The 19509-nt window shown below is 41.1% G+C and overlaps 1 protein-coding gene across 3 annotated transcripts in view; it reads right to left on the reverse strand.

Moving 5' to 3' along the window:
• The window catches only part of Ncoa5 (nuclear receptor coactivator 5), a 39625-nt gene that overhangs the window by 3281 nt on the left and 16835 nt on the right, over positions 1 to 19509 (reverse strand). For all 3 annotated transcript variants that reach the window (XM_042694389.1, XM_042694388.1, XM_042694390.1), the window contains exons 2-6: positions 17533 to 17599; positions 6483 to 6797; positions 4239 to 4375; positions 2656 to 2782; positions 731 to 930 (exon numbers count right to left, since the gene is read on the reverse strand). In XM_042694389.1, the coding sequence (XP_042550323.1) occupies positions 731 to 930; positions 2656 to 2782; positions 4239 to 4375; positions 6483 to 6797; positions 17533 to 17570 (817 nt within the window). In that variant the 5' untranslated portion in view covers positions 17571 to 17599. The remainder of the gene's footprint in view (positions 1 to 730; positions 931 to 2655; positions 2783 to 4238; positions 4376 to 6482; positions 6798 to 17532; positions 17600 to 19509) is intronic.

Here is a 19509-nt window from a genome sequence, read left to right on the forward strand (position 1 = left end):
TGTATTCCATGGCCACATACAGGTACAATGGTCGGGCCAAAACAAGAGTCTGGGTGTGGGGTATGGGGTGAAAGGAAACATCTAGGCTGGAGGAGCCTGGAGGAGGATCCCTGAGCAGGGTATGAGATGATTGAGTCTCACTGCTTAGGGATCAAAACACTAAAAGCTACTTTGGAGGACTTGTCCTGTTTTGTACCTCTTAGGGGCTCAGAACCTTCCCCTATTCTCACAGCTCCTCTGTTCACCTCTCCAGTACACTGTGAAAACAAGGATTCCATCATGTTCAGTGCAGTATGTGCCATACGCATGCCAGAGCTGGATACCACAGGTGAGCCAACTGTGTGTATTTCTTTCCAATTCTCCCCTCAGTGACTTCATGTTGTAGCTTAAAATGGGACACAGTGGGAGTATTTACACTACAGAAATTGGCAAATGCTACAAATCTCACCTTACACAAGAGCTGGTTGTTATATTTTCCCAAGATACTTATTGTACACTGCTAATAACTGAGTGAACAGCAGGCCCAGCACTGCATCACAGAGAATGAGAGGAGAATGAGAGACAAGGCAATGACTATGTGAGAACCTCCGAGTACACACAGAGAAGGACCCTACCATAATCCAAGTGAAATACACAAATTATTTGCCCCAACCTACTTCTTATGAATATGGTACAGAATGAATGCACTAGTTACTACTTCTAGGATTTTGACCTACTTGGGCCTTCATACCTTGTGGAGTTCCAAACATGATGTTGACCGTACAAGAACGGTGAATCTGGTGTTGCTGGGTGATGACAATAGCAAAGGGAGACCCTCCCCTGCTAACATCCTCCAAGGCTTGTGACAGTGACACTTCTGTGTTTAGGAAGATCAAGTCTACAACCATGCCTAGGTCTCGGACTTTCCTCCCAACAGACTCAGCATAATCTCTGTAAGAACAAACAGGTTCCAGGTAAATAGTCCCTCACCAACAATCTGCATGCTACTGTGCCAGTTGCACATGCTCCTACACAGAACTCAAACTCTAGGCCACCTTCAGTGCCCATGAGGCTCCAAAGATTCTAGGCTTCTAGAACTGTGTGACTTACCTGAGCTCACACAGGTGTTTCCAGTGGCACAGTATTTAATACCCTTCTTTCTCTTGATTCTCTAGTCCAGTGGTCAATTCTTCCTTAACACACAAACCTGCTACCTAACACTTGGTGCTCCCTACCTTTGGGAGCCTACATAGTACAGCTCAAAAAGCGCTGGCTTCAGTGCAACAAAGACTGCTTTGGATTGCGGCCTTAACATTTGCCTGCAATGCCGTGAAGCTTTAAGCAAGTCCCTTTACCTTTTACCAGATGTACTTCTCATCTTGAACCAATGAAATGGGAATAATATAGCTCAACTCCTATGTCATTTCCTTGACTTCTCCTTCAATTTAAATCAGATTGCCATGCTCTCTTCTCATTAGGATTCTTCACTTATATACTTATTTTTGTCATCTTCTCAACTAGACTGAGTTCCACATAGTAGAAGGCGCTGTGCGTATCTGCTTATTAAACCATTATAGCTCCAGTACAAATAATAACAACATGGGATATAATTGCTGTGAAGATTAAAAATAATTTGTATAAAAGTACCTAGCATGGGGTAGTACAAAGTGCTCAGAAAATGAAAGCTATTGTCATGCGCCCAGAAAAAGCTACCTATATTCAAAATAGCATGTCTCTGAACAAGGCAAGCCGGCCCTTGGTGTCTCAACACCTATTTCCCTAGTCACTGCCTTGAAATTAGCTCTTTAACCCCAAACTGCAAGGAAACACATGCATTTATTTACTGACCGTCTGGGAAAGAGAACATAGCACCTACCAAGCCTGCAAGCTGCTCTGCCCCCTTCTCCCTTATGTCCTCAAGGAGAGAATGTGAAGAGATGGAAGGGAACAGTGCTATAAACTCTTGCTTGGTTAGCGTGGACACCTAACACTTCTGCAACGCCAGGGGCCTGTCACAAAGCAGGCTTCATTCTTGGCTGACAAATGCAGAGAGCTGCTTTTCAACTATGAGGGATCTCAGGTGCCCCACAGGTGCCCCACCAAGGGGGAGCTACTGCTTTTCTGGGTTAGTGGCTACCCTCATTCTTACTTGCAGCTTGCATGGTTCTAGACGGCCTAACCCACCTGCGCTCTAGGGATAAGAACAGGCCTTACCCCTCGCCAAAGTGACAGGATCATGGATAGAAAGTAAACCTGGGGAATTTAATAAAAACAACTGTTGACTTTCAGTAGCAGTACTGGGATAGAACAGCTCTCTTTCCAGTAGGTTTGCTGAGCTAAGATGAGACATGCCTAGGTCAGTGCCATTCTGTTCTCCAGAGCCATGAGAATGAGGGCAACACCAAGGAAGCCATGCAGAGGTACCAGGAGAAACAAGTCTTGATGATACAGTTTGACCCTGGATGTAGCCTGAGTTTCCCAGTCAAGCAAACTTAAAAATTGCTCCTTTGAAGATAAAGCCAATTTGAATTGGGTTTTCTGTCACCAACAGCTCAAAAAACTCTGCCTTTTACTTATGTAATAGCAGAATAGCCCAAGTTGTCAACAGAGCTACTAAGTTGGAATCTCAATTTCTGTGTTGACTCTTCTCACTAGAGCTAGGCAAAGGGTTCTTACTTAGTCTGCTTGTTGACCACAATCACAGAACAGTCCACAGGTCTCTCAGCATCAAAGCGTCTTTGAATTTCCTCAAAATATTGACGATAAAGTTCTTCTCTACGCCGTTCCTCACGTTTCAAACGCTCTACAAGACACCAGAGGGAAAAACTTACATAAAGACTATCTTCTTATAAAATAAGTCACAGGATTCTGAATCAACCAATCTTCAAATCTACTTCCCCAAAATAACCACTATTATTACTGCTTATTATAAGTTCATTAAAAGGAGGCTGTTGGATCAAGGGGCACAGTCTCTTTCTTTCATTCTTCAGCTATACATACTTCTAGAAAGTGTTATGAATTTATACCTAAGGATTGGGACATGGAGGTATGGTGCAAATGGTAGAGCCTTAAGCAAAAAAGCCAAGCAAGAGTGTGAGGCCCTGAACTCAAGTCACAGTACTGGCAAAAATAAATAACAGAGGTTAAAGGTGTGGCTCAGGTGGTGCCAGCCAATGAGTGAAAGAATCCATTATGGAGTTCAAGTCCCTGTCTGAGACAAAAACAAAGGAACTAAGTAAATAAAAATTAAAGAAAAAAAAAGGAGGATCAACCAGTGTCTATTTCTCTACATATTAGTTAGTCAATGCTATTGCTACGCTTTTAATTTTCAGTGAATTTGATAGAATTTTATTATTCAAATGTACATTTCTGTTTGGACAAAACAAGTGACATGCTGGGTGCTAGTAGATCACGTCTGTAATTTCAGCTACTCAGGAGGCTGACGTCTGAGGATCATGGCTCAAAGCTAGCCCAGGCAGGAAAGTCCTTGAAATCTTATTTCCAATTAACCACCAGAAAATCAGAAGTGGTGCTGTGGCTAGTCTTGAGCAAAAGAGCTCAGGACAGTGCCTCGGCCCTGAGTTCAACCCCCATGAACGACCCCCCCCAAAAAAAAAAAAAGTGACAAAGTTTTATTATACTTGATCTTAACCAAAAGGCAAGTGATTAAATTTTTGTAACCAATTAAAAATGAGGTTCTTAGCCATCTCTACTTGGCCAAGTCTGTATGAAGTAATATAAAAATCTTTATAATCAGCCAGAAGTGGAGGTGTGGTTCAGGTGTCAAGTGCTAGCTTTGAGTAACAAAGCTTTAGGGACAGCACCCAGCTGGGCACTAAGTTCAAGCTCTAGGACTGGCACCAAAAAAAAGCTTTAAAGATATAGTAAATAAAAATGATAAAAACTCATGTGATTTAGAAAAGGCTATCTGATCAATGGGCAAAAAAGCAGCATGTAACTAACTTCAGTTCCATTCTTTTTAGCCATATTGAAGTTTTAACTTATGGCCTCATGTTTTCCTGGAGCTCTTCTACTTGAGCCGTATCTCTAGCCCTGCTTTTTGCTGGATGGGAGTCCAAGGGTAGCTTCAAATTGTAACCTTCTGAGTAACTAAGATAATAGGTGTGAGCAACCAGTACACAGGCCTGTTTTCTCTTTTAATGAACTTGTTTAGCCAAGTCATTAACCAAGTAGTTACCTCCTCTTCTTTTGTAAAGTGTTCCACTGGTAATAGAAACATAACATTTCTCCTCTTTTACCTTTTGCACGAGACTGACTTTCTGGGCCAGGGGGGCCTCGTCCATCAAAGCTGTCTCTGTACCGGTCAAAGTAAGCGTCATCCTTTCTCCTGCAATAGTCATCCATCCGCAGGTATCGGTCATAAGAGCCTTCTCTCCTGAAAAGTTGAGAAAATTTTCACAAAGTTAAAACTTTATCCTATTTTATAAAAACCAGAATTCTTGCCGGGCGCTGGTGGCTCACGCCTGTAATCCTAGCTACTCGAAGGCTGAAACCTGAGGATCGCAGTTCAAAGCCAGCCCAGGCAGGAAAGACTGTGAGGCTATTATCTCCAATAAACCACCAGAGAACCGGAAGTGGCTCTGTAGCTCAAGTAAAGAGTGCTAGCCTTGAGCTGAAGAGTTGAGGGGCAGTGCCCAGGCCCAGAGTTCAAGCCCCACAACCGACAAAACAAAACAAACAATAAAAAAAAAACAGAATTCTTAAGACCTAGGTCCCTCTAAGACACAAGATTCTGGTGTTAGACAAATGAGACTTGTATCTGGGACTCATTGGCTATCATTTCTGTGGCTATGATTATACTTTAAAAAAATGGAATGGAATATGTATAAAAAGCTCAGCATAGGGCTGGAAAGGTGGCTCAGTGGTAGAGCGCTTGCCTTGCATGCCTGAGGCCCTGGGTTCGATTCCTCAGCACCACATAAGCAAAAAGTAAAAAAAAGCCAGAAGTGGCGCTGTGACTCAAGTGGTAGAGCGCTAGCCTTGAGCTGAAGAGCTGAGGGACAGCGCCCAGACCCAGAGTTCAGACCCCATGACTGGACCAAAAAAAAAAAAAAAAAAAAAAGCTCAGCATAGGCCACCATATGTAATCAATGCAAAATAACTGGTATTTATTTGGAGGAACATCTCATGCCCCTTCTCTTTTTGCTCACTGGTGCCAGCACTGGGGCTTGTCGTGGTCTCATGTGGCTTTTTTTTGAGCAAGGCTGGTACATTCAACACTTGGGGCACAGCTCTGCTTCCAACTCTGTGCTGGTTAAGTGGAGGAACAGGAGTCTTGATTCATTCTGTCTGGACAAGTTTGAAATGTTAATCCTCAGAATTCAGGTTCCTGAGTAGCCTGGATTACAGGTATGAGCCTCAGTAGCTGGTTTCCTTATGCTTTTTTTTTTTTGGGTCCAGTCGTGGGGCCTGAACTCTGGGCCTGGGCGCTGTCCCTCAGCTCTTCAGCTCAAGGCTAGCGCTCTACCACTTGAGCCACAGCGCCACTGCTGGCTTTTTGCTTATGTGGTGCTGAGGAATCGAACCCAGGCATACAAGGCAAGCGCTCTACCACTGAGCCACCTTCCCAGCCCCTTCCTTATGCTTTTTTAACATCGTAGTAAAACCTGTAACAAGAATTTGTCATTTTAACTTTTAAAAAACAATACAGGAGTTTAAAATTAGGGCTTCCTGCTTGGTAGGCAGGGGCTCTCCCACTTGAGTCACACTTTCAACCCTTTTTGCTTTACTTTTCAGAGGGGCCGATTGTTTCTACCTTTTAGCTTATGTGTATGGTTCTGTTATATCTATTCCTGTGTAACTGAGTCCTTCAATTTTTTTTTTTCTGGTCGTGGGGCCTGAACTCTGGGCCTGGACGCTGTTCCTCAGCTCTTCAGCTCAAGTCTAACACTCTACCACTTGAGCCTCAGTCCCACTTCTGGCTTTTTCTGCTTATGTGGTGTTGAGGAATCGAACCCAGGGCCTCATGCATGAAAGGCAAGCACTCTACCACTGAGCCACCTTCTCAGACCCCTTTTCAATTTTTTAAGTAGCTGGCAAGCTGTTTCCCACAAGTAACTATCTGCCATTTTTACATTTCACAGTATGAAGGTTCCAATTTCTTTATAATTTTATAACTAATATTATTTTCCGTGTTTCTGGAAAAAAATATAACCATCCTAGGTGTGAAGAGGTATTTCATTGACATTTTATGATGACTAATGCTATTATCTTCCATGCATTTATTAGCTACTTGAACATCTCTGTTTTGTTTTCTCCTCCACTTCTGTTTTCATTTGATGATGTTGTCACAAAGATCCAGATTTATTCACTAAGCATAATTCATCACATTCAGCAAAATTCAACACTGTATATAGTACTTCATAGACACTGGAAATACAAGACTGATGTCATTGTCCTTAACAGCCTTTTAATTAGTTTAGCAAAACACACATACAGCTTTCAACAGGAAAGTATGCAGTATTGGGGAGAAGGGTACATACCTATACATTGGGTCTCGGGAATCCCTTATGTCTCTGTATCGGTCATACATGGGGTCCCGGTGATCTCGAAAATCTCTAGAGTCTCTTAGATCACGAAAGCCTCTGAGATCCCTCATGTCCCGAGCATCACGCATACTTCTGCTATCTCTGTGATCCCGAATGTCTCTGCTATCTCTGTGGTCCCGTAGGTCTCGAATGTCTCTATCCCGGGCATCTCGGCCATTTCTGCCATCCCTTGGCTCTCTCCTTGGACTTCCCCGAATCGGAGATCGATCACGCCTTGAATCTCGACTATCTCCAAAGCCATATGGATCTCTGTGGGAAGCAGCAAGAAGATGCTAAGACAATGAAACTGCAAGCAGCCAACCTTTCAGCTCTTCATAGAAGTTTTCACCCTCCAAGCATTTTTCTCTAAAACATGGCAGTGAGAACATGACTGAAATTTTAGGCACAGTAACTTGTTTGGCCAGAAAATAAGGTCAAGAACATTCTAGAATCTCAAACGATTATGACATCAAAGAGACAATGCATGATCAAATCCCAAAGAATTTGACGAGGGTCATAGTATCATTCAGAGTTCAGGGTGTAACTCAGTATTTACATGTCAAATTATCATGTTTCAATAGGTCTTCAAAGTGAAAGTACCTTTCCCCCAAAATCTATTTTCTCCCATCAGACTTGTCTGAAAGAGACTTTACAAAGGGGAAGTACATATGAAGGGCCAACACTTATGAAGAAAAAAAAGAACAGAGCAAAAAGAACAAAAGGCACAATCTCATATAAAGCAACCCAAGGGGTCATCTTTAAAAAAAAAAATCACTCAAAGTATTTAGTAGGACAATCAAGGAAATAGAAACCAAGCCAAGCAAACTATGTTACACACATTAAAGGATTATGAATGATTCTTCTTGTCCTGCAACTCCCACCCCCTCCCCCACCTGGTTGTGGGGCTTTAACTCTGGGCCTGGACGCTGTCCCTCAGCTCTTCAGCTCAAGGCTAGTGCTCTACCACTTGAGTCATGGCGTCACTTCCAGCTTTTTCTGCTTATGTGGTACTGATCGAACCCAGGGTCTCATGCATGCGAGGCAAGCAGTCTACCACTGAGCCACCTTCCTAGCCCAAGGTTTTTTGTTTTGTTCTTAAGTGTTGAAAGTCAGAGATACATGTGTCCTGCTCTGACTTCAATGTTCTTTATGACTACTACTCTCTACTGGAAACTTTTCCTAACACATTTAAAATAAAAAATTTCCCATTCTAACTTAGTCTCATTTCTAACTTTCTCACTTCTGCCCAAAATCTTTTTGGTTACCAAGGCTTAATTCTAGGAAGTTAACTTTGATTTCTCCTCCGTTCCTATTTAGTACGAGTTCTGCTCATTTTTTTTTTTTCCTATCCCCTCTAGATTTATATGCCCACTCCAGGCCCTTATTTCTATGCTAGCACCACATTTCCAAAAACCACTCTATCAAAACAAAAACAAATCTGGAATCCAACTCATCCAACACATAAATACCTACTTACAATCCTAAAAGGTGCATTTCCATCTGTATCAACCTCAGCTTGGATCTCATGATCCCAGGAAGCAATCTATAACAATCTGGTTCATTAGGATTACCTTCTCCTTTTTCAATCTTCTCATTTTTATATAGGGTATTCTTATGGCTTCACATAACATAGTCTCAGTTTTTTGTTTTTGGTCAGTTGTGGAGCTTAACTCTGGGCCTAGGCACTGTCCCTCATCTCTTTACCTCAAGGCTAGCACTCTACCACTTGAGCCACAGTGCTACTTCCTGTTTTCTGGTGGTTTACTAGAGATAGTCTCATGGACTTTCCTCCCCGAGCTGGCTTTGAACCACGATTCTCAGATCTCAACCTCCTGAGTAGCTAGGACTACAGGCATGAGCCCCGGCACCTGGCTAGTCTCAGTATTTTTATTCATATGGTTTTTCTATTGGAATAATTTTCCTAATCTAAACCCCATGCAATCCCCATGGACAAGTGTATGTTCTATGTCTTCCAGGAAATCTTCCCAACTCTTAGTAACTGCTGATTTCTCCTTGTTCAATTCTCAGGTAATTTTTATTTCTGGGGTCAGTTGTGGGGCCTGAACTCTGGGCCTGGGCACTGTCCCTCAGCTCTTCAGCTCAAGGCTAGCACTCTACCACTTGAGCCACAGTGCCATTTCTGCTTTTTTCTGCTTATGTGGTGCTGAGGAATCAAACCTAGGGCCTCATACATGCGAGGCAAGCACTCTACCACTGAGCCACCTTCCCAGCCAATTTCTCAGGTAATTTTTTTTAAATCTGTCTCTCTCTTGATATGGTATTTACCTTTGTATAATGTCTTATGTCTGACAAACTTTACAGAATACCTCCTCTGTAAAACCTTCCCCCAAACTTTGTTGTTTGGTTGGTTATAGGGCTTGAATTTAGGGCCTGGGTGCTAACCCTGAGCCTCTTTATGCTCAAGACTACTGCTCTACCACTTAAACCACAGTGCCACTTCTGGTTTGAGTGGTTAACTGGAGATAAGAGTCTCAGGGGGATTTTTCTGCCCCAGCTTGCTTCAAACCAAGATCCTCAGATCTCAGGCTCCTGAGCAGCTAGGATTACAGGCATGAGAAACTGGCACCCAGCCCCAAGCTCTTAATTTTCACTAACAAATAGGCTCCTTCTTCAGTCCTTCCTACCCCAGAAAATGGCAAGTGCAGTGGCTTAAGCCAGGAAACGAGATGTCATCCTTCCCTTCAAGCTTTATTCACTCTTCCAACCACATTTCCTCCTGTTTTTTCTTCCTCTCTCCAAAACTGGTGTCAGTTCTGCTCATTTTACCTCCACTAGTAACACTGATGGTCAATGCACAATGACCTTACCCACCCAACCAAACATGTAAAACCCTTCATTACTTTCCAAGAACTTAGAATTCATTCCAAAATCTCTACCAGACCTAGGTAGATCCTGAATGATCTTGGCTCCCATCTTCTCCAACCTCATGTTCCCTCTCCACTTTCTTGCCTATGAGCCTTTCATCTGTGAATTACCTAGATCTTTCCTACTTTCTTCACTTGAGCAGCAGGAGTGAATTTGCGGTTTTTCCATGTTTTGGCACAGAAATATAATTTACTCCCTAATCCAGTAGTCTATCCTACTAGACTGCAAGTTCTACACAAACTATCCGTGTCTTTGTACTATATATCCACCAGGTAGCAGTATCTCTGACACATAGGAGACTCTATAAATATGCTAAATGAAGCTCACTCCTGTACATACTTCTAATACTGCAATTACTAAACTGTCTTGTAATTAATCATGTACTATATTTTGCTCAAGAGCTTCCATAAGATTTATATCACCAAGTGATGTTGTAGTCATATACCCTATTATGCTCACAAACAGAATCACTTAACATCTTCTCAGAATACAGTCTCTTCATTAAGCAGTGCTCCAGTGTACTTGTGTCCACTGCTTCCCTACCAAACAGTATTGTCTGGTAGGAATTTAGTAAAATATTTCATGAGCTGAATTATTTTCTAAACTGTAAGTCACTAGGAGCAGTTTATACTATGTTTTGTTCTTCTGTCATTTACAACTATACGTACAAGGAATTCCTTACAATGTCATCAGCTTGGTGGGAAACTTCACCTTTACAGGTACAGAAAAACAATTTAAATGCCAATTTCACTTCTATGGGGGAAGTCCTAGTTTCTACACATTTATGTATTCATTTGAGATGGAGGTGCTGTTTTCCCAGGCTGATTTTGAACTCAGTTCAGATGATCTGTCTCGGTCTTTCAATCAGTTGGCACTACAGGCACACACGTCTTTTCATATTTGAAGGTACACTAATATTCTTGCTGTGAAGCAAACATGGCATTTAAATGGGAATTTAAATATGACAATAAACATTAGTTCTTAATGATTATTCCAACTTTCCCTATTCTATCAACTAATCCTCTTAACATATGTAACATAAGAAAAAGTGTACAGTAGGGGCAAAATTCAAGATCCAATAAGAAGTGACAAGTGGAAAGTATTTTTGGATTATTAATGATCAGTGGATAAACCTGCCTTGGGGAACAGTTGGAAGTTGTCATTAGAGGTGGAATCAGATTTCAAGTGTTCTTGGCAATCAGGGCTGAAATATCATGAACCTGACAGACCACAGGCCAAATACAAAGCCTTGGGCTGCTGGAAATATGGTTAAGAACATTATGTCACTGTGTGTTTTTCAGACTTAGGACAATTATACATGCCATGTTTATTCTCTTTAGTTATTTTTAATGTTCTGGAGATGGAACTCAGGGCCTCATATGTATTAGCAAGTGCTCTACTATTGAGCTGTGATGACAAACCCCATGGTTCTCTCTTGTGCCAGCATAGGGGCTTGAATTCAGGCTAATTGCTGTCCCTTAGCTTTTTTTCTTTTTCCTCTAGGCTGTTGTTTTACCACTTGAGCCATAGCCCCACTTATGGCGCGCGTGTGCGTGTGTGTGTGTGTTTAATTGGAGATGAGGTTCTCAGATGGCCTAGGCTACTTTTGAACCATGTTCCTCAGAACTCAACCTCCTAAGTAGCCAGGATTATAGTTGTGAGCCTGTAATTTTACTTACCTGTCAGGAGTCTAACCCTGTAGAACGATTATATCCTATTTTGACTAAGTCTGGGTCCATGTCTCCAGTATATCAAAACAAGACACTCAATGTATCCTAAGTCCACGTACAACTCAACCACTAATTTTCTTTCAATTGCCTTCAGGATGAAACTGTAAGAGGTGACAATCATAAAGGAAAAAGAACCAAAGGAACAGTGGTAATAGGGACAAGAAAGAAAATTACTTTTAAAATGAAAGGGTAAAGCTCTTTTCCTTTTTCCAAAAGATGAACAATGGTCTTCCATACTGTTGTTCTGGAGATAAAAGCAAACAAAAATCCTTTTAGGGTCACTTTGGGACCCAAACAAAGAACTTCTCAGAAGAAAAAGGCTCCTGTTACTGACCCTACCATCTTTCCCCAAACAAGAACACAGATAAGAAAAGGGTGGCACAGTGTGCAGGATGCTGAATGTGCGGAGCGTCCTGCATGAGAAGCTTGACCTCAGGAAGTAGGCTACAAGCAAGTCTCTGGAGCACAGTATAGTTCACAGTATCATCACAGGAGGTGCATTACTAAGGAAAACCAGTGCGGCATACCCTCTAGTACAAGGTAACTAAGAGCTAAAAAGAAAATGAACAGCAGTTAATTTCAGCACTATAGTCCACAAACTGAAGCAGGTGGCAAACACAAGTTTTGCTGTCAAGTTCCTATTAAGCAGGGGAAAGAGGCAAATATTCTTCACTTTGAGAAAAATACAACCATATCACTGGGAAACATTTTAGAGGTAAAGGAGGGACAGGTGAAGGAAAAACCATGGCTCAGATGGCTGGTAGTTGTGCTTCTCTTGCTGGGGACTAAAGGAGCTTGTTGAATAGTAGGCATTTGCGAGCTTACAGACCAAGAACTGCAGTCATCCTAAAAGACTGACTGGAGCTGCTCTTCATCAAGCCTCTGAAACCTCAGATCCAGAGAGGTGGTTGGCTTTGGCTATACTGGTCAGGGAGAAAGGTCTCCATCTTTTTCTCTTTTCTGAGGAGGACAGGTTGTCCTTTCTTCCTTTCTGCTCACTGGAATATTTTCCTTTGGAGGGCAAGTCTTTTGACTCTGCGAAAATATTTTCTTAGGATTCCCAGCTTCTGATATTGTCCACAAATATTAACTAAATGCTGGTTGCTGTACAATGCTGAATCCCCACCATGATGGCTCCATGCTGTTAGAGATATGACTTGTGCAGAACTGTGCCATGAGCTGCAGGTGGCATATAGTGTACATCACAGATCCAAAATTCGTTAAGTGCCCATGCATTTTCCCTAGGAAGCAGGCAAGTCCAAATACGGTGTTTCTGTTGGTGGAGATGGTACTTGCTGAGAATTGTTCATTCTTCAAGTGTTGTTGTAGATCATGCATAGCCTGAGACATAGTGAGGCCCATCTATTGTTAGGGCTATCTCACACCCAAGGAGCAAGGAATTACTGAAGGCCCTACGGGCAAATAGAAAGCACTTGAAGCCATGTTGGAAATGTCTCCATAGCCAGGCTACTTGTGATGAGCCAATTCCCACTGACTTCCACCAGAGATGCCATGTTTACTATCTTTCACAATCCTCCTCAGAGCTTTGATTTAGACAAGTAAATCTACTTGTTCTTCTGTAGGTCATATGGGAAGGTTTAGGAAATGCACTTACTTCTAATACTTGGAGGCCAAGTATGCATACATTCATGACACAAGACTGAGCTTGCTAGTGTTGTACTGATGATAGCTATTGAGAATGTCTAAGACATAATCAGAATCATGATTTAGTGAATGAAGATCCATCATTTTTAGGATAATGCTAATACTCAGGATCAACATGAGACAACTGGTACAGTCACTATGCACTATATACAAAGCAGTCCAACATGTGGTCCAAGGATTAAATTGTTAGGAATTAGGCTAAAATGTGATCCAGTAGGGGTCCCTCATGCAGAGTTCAGCGCTTGGTTGGGCCAACAGTGTCAGAATTAAACTGTGACAGTTGGAGTCACTAGGGAAGCACATCACAGAGCAATGCCAGGAGAACTGTGGTTTACAGAGACACTTGAAGAGGTGATAATCTTGTGAAAATTCCCAAGGATATATCTAGGTGTTTTGACATTCAACATTAAAGTCCAGTAAACCAAGGTGCTATAAAGGTCTTGTCAGTATGTCTAAAGATAATTTTCTTATTAAGATTTTTTTGGGAGGGTCGGTCGTGGGGCTTGAACTCTGGGCTTGGGTGCTGTCCCTCAGCTCTTCAGCTCAAGGCGAGCACTCTACTGCTTGAGCCATAGCACCACTTCCGGTTTTCTAGTAGTTTATTGGAGATAAGAGTGTCACAGACTTTCCTGCCTGGGCTGGCTTTGAACTGTGATCCTCAGATCTCAGCCTCCTGAGTAGCTAGGATTACAGGCGTGAGCCACCAGCACCAGGCAATTTTCTTATTAAAAGTAGGAAGCACTGAGGCATAAAGGTAAGTGAGTTTTGTTTTTCTCCTTATGAACAAGGCATCCTCTATGGCTGGGAGCACAAGACTCATTAGGGCTGCCAAATGAAGGCATTTTGGTTATTGGTACATTTGTAATCATGTCAAGGCTTTAACTGGAAGTATCCAAATAAATAGTACACTCTGAGGTAAGTGATTAGCCCCTTCCAGGTTAACCAGTCACTCATCTTTCCTACTTGTTGCATTTTACTTTTGTTCTATTGGGGTACTATTTCAAGACATAAGGTATGATCAGAGCAATGACCAAATGCTAGTGCATACTCAGGGCCCCACATTTACTAGTTGGCTGCTCTATCATTGGAGACAAACCTCAAGCTTTTGAGGAAGGGTCATGTTTTATGCCTGTGGCGATTCTCCTACTTGCACCTCCCATGCTAATGGGGATGACAGGCATGTGACACTATGTCCAGGCATTGTGCTTCCCTACAGCTGGGATAGCAGCTGTGTAGCAATGCACCCAGCCTTTGGTTAAGAGTTGAGGATTTTTATGCTCAGGCTGGTCTTGAATGACAACCCTCCATGTCTGCCTCCCATGTAGCTTGGTACCTTGAGCTACCATGTTTCTGAAACAGTGCTTTATTTTGAATACAATGTTCAATTTGCCTGGACTTTTTTCCTCTGTGATACTGGGGTTTGAACCCAGGGCTCGTGCATGCTAGCTAAGCATTTTGCCAATTAAGCCCTTTTTGCTTTTGCTTTTCTGGGGCTGGCCCAATTTCACAATCTTCCTGTCTCCATCTCTCAAGAGGCTGGGATTGTAGTTGTTCAACAGCATACCAGCCCTGGTGTGTGTGTGTGTGCGCACGCGTGCGTGCACACGTGCACACACATGCGCACGCATCTGCCAACCCTGGGGCTTGAACTAGGGCCTGGGCATCATTCCTGAGTTTTCTACCACTTGAACTACAATTCCAATTCCGGCTTTTTTTTTTTTTTTGGTCATTAATTGGAAATGAGCTGTCAGATTTTCCTGCCTGGGCTGACTTGAAACCATGACCCTCAGATCTCAGCCTCCTGAGTAGCTAGGATTACAGGCAGGAGCCACCAGTGCCCAGCTCCGAGATGTTTTTTTTTTTTTTTTTTAAATCATGGTAAAATCCCAAGACCTTTCACTCAGAATGATTTTTTTTCTTTTTCTTATTTCATTTATTACATTAAAAAATAACATCAGTTAGTACTTTAGGGAGGATTTAATTTTGGCATGTCTACATATATACATAGAAAGTAGCTTTATCAGACTCACCTTGCTCAGAACAAATTTTACTATATGTGACTATCCTTCTTCCCTGGGGGTAAATAAGCATGGCTGTATGGGGTAAATAAGCATGGCTGTATCATGTTAAATAACATACTGAGGAACACAGAGACATACTGCAAAGGGAACATTGATTACTGATCAAATTATATTAGCCTAGCTATCCCTTCTATTGGTTACTAATATAAAAGGAAGTCATTGCTTTATCCAAATCTAAATGACCTCCTTTTATTTTTTTTGGGTCCGGTTGTGGGGCCTGAACTCTGGGCCTGGGCGCTGTCCCTCAGCTCTTCAGCTCAAGGCTAGCGCTCTACCACTTGAGCCACAGCACCACTTCCGGCTTTTTTCTTTTTTGCTTATATGGTGCTGAGGAATCAAACCCAGGGTCTCAGGCTTGCAAGGCAAGCGCTCTACCACTGAGCCACCTTCCCAGCCCTAAATGACCTCCTTTTATAACTTAGTTCTGAGGAAGGTGACATTTTAGAGGTATATAATGACTTGTATATATTTATATTTGCACTACCTGGTAAGAAGCTCATTTGAAAAGGTTATTTGTGGAAATATATTTTTGTAAAAAAGTATAAGCCTATTCACTTATAGATGAAATTATGGAGTTGTACTTTAGGCTAGGCTAAAATTAATCTTTTTAGTTTAATGCCCCAGTAACCAGAGGTTCTAAAACTGCAATTCTGAGTATCTATAATCAAGTAGCAATGTAAAAGCAACAGGTTAATTATTAGGATGAATAAAACACCCTCTTAATTTCAAGCAGAAAAAAACATCTACATGCTGTGTGTATGTGTATGTCTGTGTGTTGGTACAAGGGCTTGAACTCAGGGCCCTCTCTTGCTCTCATTAGGCTTTTTGCTCCTGGCTGGCACTCTATTACTTGAGCCGCCAGTCTAAATAAAGAACTACTTTTATTTTCCTTCTTCAAAAACACAAATAACATTACATACAGATTACATGCCTTATAGAGATAACAGAGTGGGAAGATTTTACTAGTGGAGTCACTTATGTTATTAGTTAGAAATTCCACAACTCCTCCTGCTTTGTTTAGAAAGTTACACATTAGTGCCTTTTGGCAATTGGACACACATCAAGTTTCTTTTCAACCCATTTGGCAATTGTAGCTTCCAACAGGAGCCTTGTATTTCTGACCATCTTAGCCCCCCAATTGCACGTTTAATGAGGAACAATACAGATGGGAATGCCCTAAATTTGCAGCATAATTAGATGCAGCCTAATGGAAGAAGGTATTTTATGTACTCTGCTAATCACATATGCCAACAAATCAACCAGTATTGTTGTTGTAAGCTACAGGTATACTTATGGTTAGAAAAGATACTAATGTATATGCTCACTTCTGCAATAAAACCAGGATACAGAGCATCCACCTGACAGCTCTGGTGTTACTATAATTATACTTCTGAGTGAGCAGAATAAACAAAGAATCCACCTGAAATCAGCATTTCCTTACCCCTAGGGTCTGCACAAACTCTGCAGAGCACACACATATAATGTATTTTTAGTAACTGGAAATCACCTTCCCTTTATATCCAAGTAGGAGTATACACAGGAACTACACAAGTCATTCTTTTGTGTAAGTAGATGACAAAATATATAGGTGTTTTTGATCAAAAGCAAACAGCTATATATTATGTGTACATGCTTAGTTGGGCATTTCCCCAGATCCTGTGGTGATAGCAGTACAAGATTTCACTGTGTTTTGCGGTGTTTAGCTTACTGTAGGAAATGTAATTTTCTGTGGGATATAAATTAGGTATGTAGTTTCTGTGGAAAATGCATTTTACTGAAGGGCAAAGGCAAAATCCATACTGAGTATTCACTTAAACCTGGAAGAGATACCAGACATGACACATCATACATAGCTGCAGTCCATACCAAACTGCACAAATGTCCACTTGTGTGTTGTTATGAAACACAGAGTTTGGATATAATATATAATATACTGTTCTTTGGTGTAAATGACAATATTGGTAATATTCTTCCATGAAAGAAAGGGCCAATTTAATTTGTATGTTGAGGGTACACACCAGGATTACCTCTTTTATACGTACTGAAGGGTACATTCCAGGAATGCCCCCTATTTCCAGAAAAGCTAAGAAAAAGGGAGACTTTTAAGAGGTGGGATGTATTGCCCTTTTTATTTCCCCTCAAACAGGTAACCCAAGCATGCAAGCACAGGGGATCTGCAGCACAGGCACGGCAGCAATCTCTCAAGCAGCTCTTTCCAATAAACCCGAGTTAACATCTGGACCGGCAGCCATTTGGAATGAAGAGTCGAATCTCTGCTGCCTGCTGCAATGCAGCATGGCATACACCAGCGACCCTGGGGCATTCCTACTGCTTTGGAGGCTCCCATTGACATGTGAACAGGGCAAAGACAGAGGTTTATCCTCTTCCACTTGCCTGCAACTCATGTTGCAAGCTGAACTTGCTGGGCTTGCCACGGAAAACACAAAGCTTCCTCTGCATCTCCTGATGTGTTTTAAAAAAGCTTGAGCAAGGCCCGTCATACAGGTTCATGTTCTTATTGTTTGCTTGAGCGTTTCTGATTTGTTGGGGGGCAGAAAAGACCTTTGACGTACGAAGTTGGGCTTAACTCCCCAGAGCCCAACTCTCCCAAGGTAACTCACTGACTGCTTCAGGGTACTTTACCTTCGTGTGGGGCTGGGTCTTGATGGAGCCGTATTCATATTTCTTCTTTCCGCTGCCTTATTAATATCTGAAAAGAATAATCAACCCATCTGTTCAATGCTACGGAATAAAAACAAGATCATCAGCACATTTTAAATGAAAGCAATAACAAAAAAAAAAAAAACCAATGACAACCAGATGGTGTAAGAAAATCCATTCAGCAGAGACACTTTTCAACAATTTTTATTATTAAGGCATTACAATGTCATGGTTTGGTAGGTAAAGAATGTCCCTCAGTTTTCTAGCTAACACATAATTTGTGTAAAATTGACCATGTCAAACCCTGCAAAGCTCTAAACCTGACAGCTCCCAACCAAAGAGAGGAAAAGGTTGTTTTCTAAAGTACCAGAAAGCCACAATGTAGGCTTTTGTTGTTGTTATTTTGGGGGGGGGGGGGGGGAGGAAGAAAGAAAAAAGGGTTTGGGAAAAAATAAAGGGAAAATAATTCTATGTCACAAATGGCTGAAATCCATTGTTTTAAAATTTCCAATATTTCATGAAGCAGGACCTCTTTTTAGTGTCTTGCATTGTATTACGTTGGTAAGAATCTTCAAAAATGGATGTAGGGCAGAAGAAAATTAAATTTTTTGTAATCAAAGTATATGACCTGTTAACATCTATAATCTTCGTAGACAAGTACCTAAGAATAAGAATTGCTATTTGGTAAAGTGGATTTAGGTAATGAAACATTCCTCATAAAAAGTTATCATTAGAGAAAACTATAGCACATACAACTAGATGAGAGAGATTAGTGGAATCTTACAAGCTTATAGTTAAAGCCTGTTTTGCTAAAAGAAACAAAGCATACCTGACTTTACAAAAATAGAAAAGCACTATGTTTTAAGAGTCAATGCAGTTTTATCCCCCAAAATAAAACTTGATAATTGTACAGGCTTACAAATAACTGAATACATTAAAACTTGCACATTTCAGATGAATGACAAAATGCTTCCTGCTGCAGTTTTGTTCCTCTTCTGTATTAAACAATTAATAGCATATCTAATGACTCAAATGGCACTCAACACTCAAATAATTAGAGTGCTTTAAAACAGTAATTATGTATTAAAAAAAAAGATCCCAAGCAGTTTCCTATCATGTGAAAGGGCACAGCAAGAACAATTTAGTAGTCTGGAATAGACTGTACCCTGCTATGCTGCCAACTTTTGAGTTCCTCAGTGAGAATGACCCATAGTTCCATTTTAAATCAGAAGTTTTATTATGCCTAAGAGAAAGATAGCTTTGATAAAACTTAGGTTAACCTAAATCTGAATAGTCAGAAAGTATACTCTATCTAAACTGCTACTTACTTCAATTAGACAATATTCTACAAAAGTATAGGAAATAAGAAAAATTTTCTGTATAAAAATGGCCAATAATATCTGACCACAGCTTTGGTACTATGTAGGGTAGTTTTACAATGTACAACTCTTAAAGTTCACAAATGTCCAATTTACATACTACATAAAGACAGGTATTATGGAATCTAATTCTTTTACATGTAATTGTGAAGAACACCAGTTTAGGTTTACTGGACTAGTTTAGTCACTGACTTTGTCCAAACTTCCAATATAGAATACTTATGATTCACAGCAAAACATATTATCTTGGATTAAAGTAGCTTTCAAAATATCACTGGAATACACTAACTATATAATCATTTCTTTTAAATAAGCATTTCACCAGCTTGATTCTATGTATCATTAAATGGTCTTGTGATTTATTTATTTATTTATTTAGGTCAGTTGTGAGGGTTGAATTCAGGGCCTGGGTGCTGTCCCTGAGTACTGCTCAAGGCTAGTGCTCTACCACTTTGAGTCACAGCACCACTTCCAGTTTTTGAGTGGTTTATTGAAAATAAGAGTCTCCTGGACTTTCCTGCCTGGGCTGGCTTTGAACTGTGATCCTTAGATCTCAGCCTCCTGAGCTAGGATTATAGGC

Source organism: Dipodomys spectabilis, unplaced genomic scaffold, assembly GCF_019054845.1.
Source record: "Dipodomys spectabilis isolate Male_0828 unplaced genomic scaffold, ASM1905484v1 ptg000175l, whole genome shotgun sequence".
Taxonomy (NCBI): Eukaryota; Metazoa; Chordata; class Mammalia; order Rodentia; family Heteromyidae; genus Dipodomys; species Dipodomys spectabilis.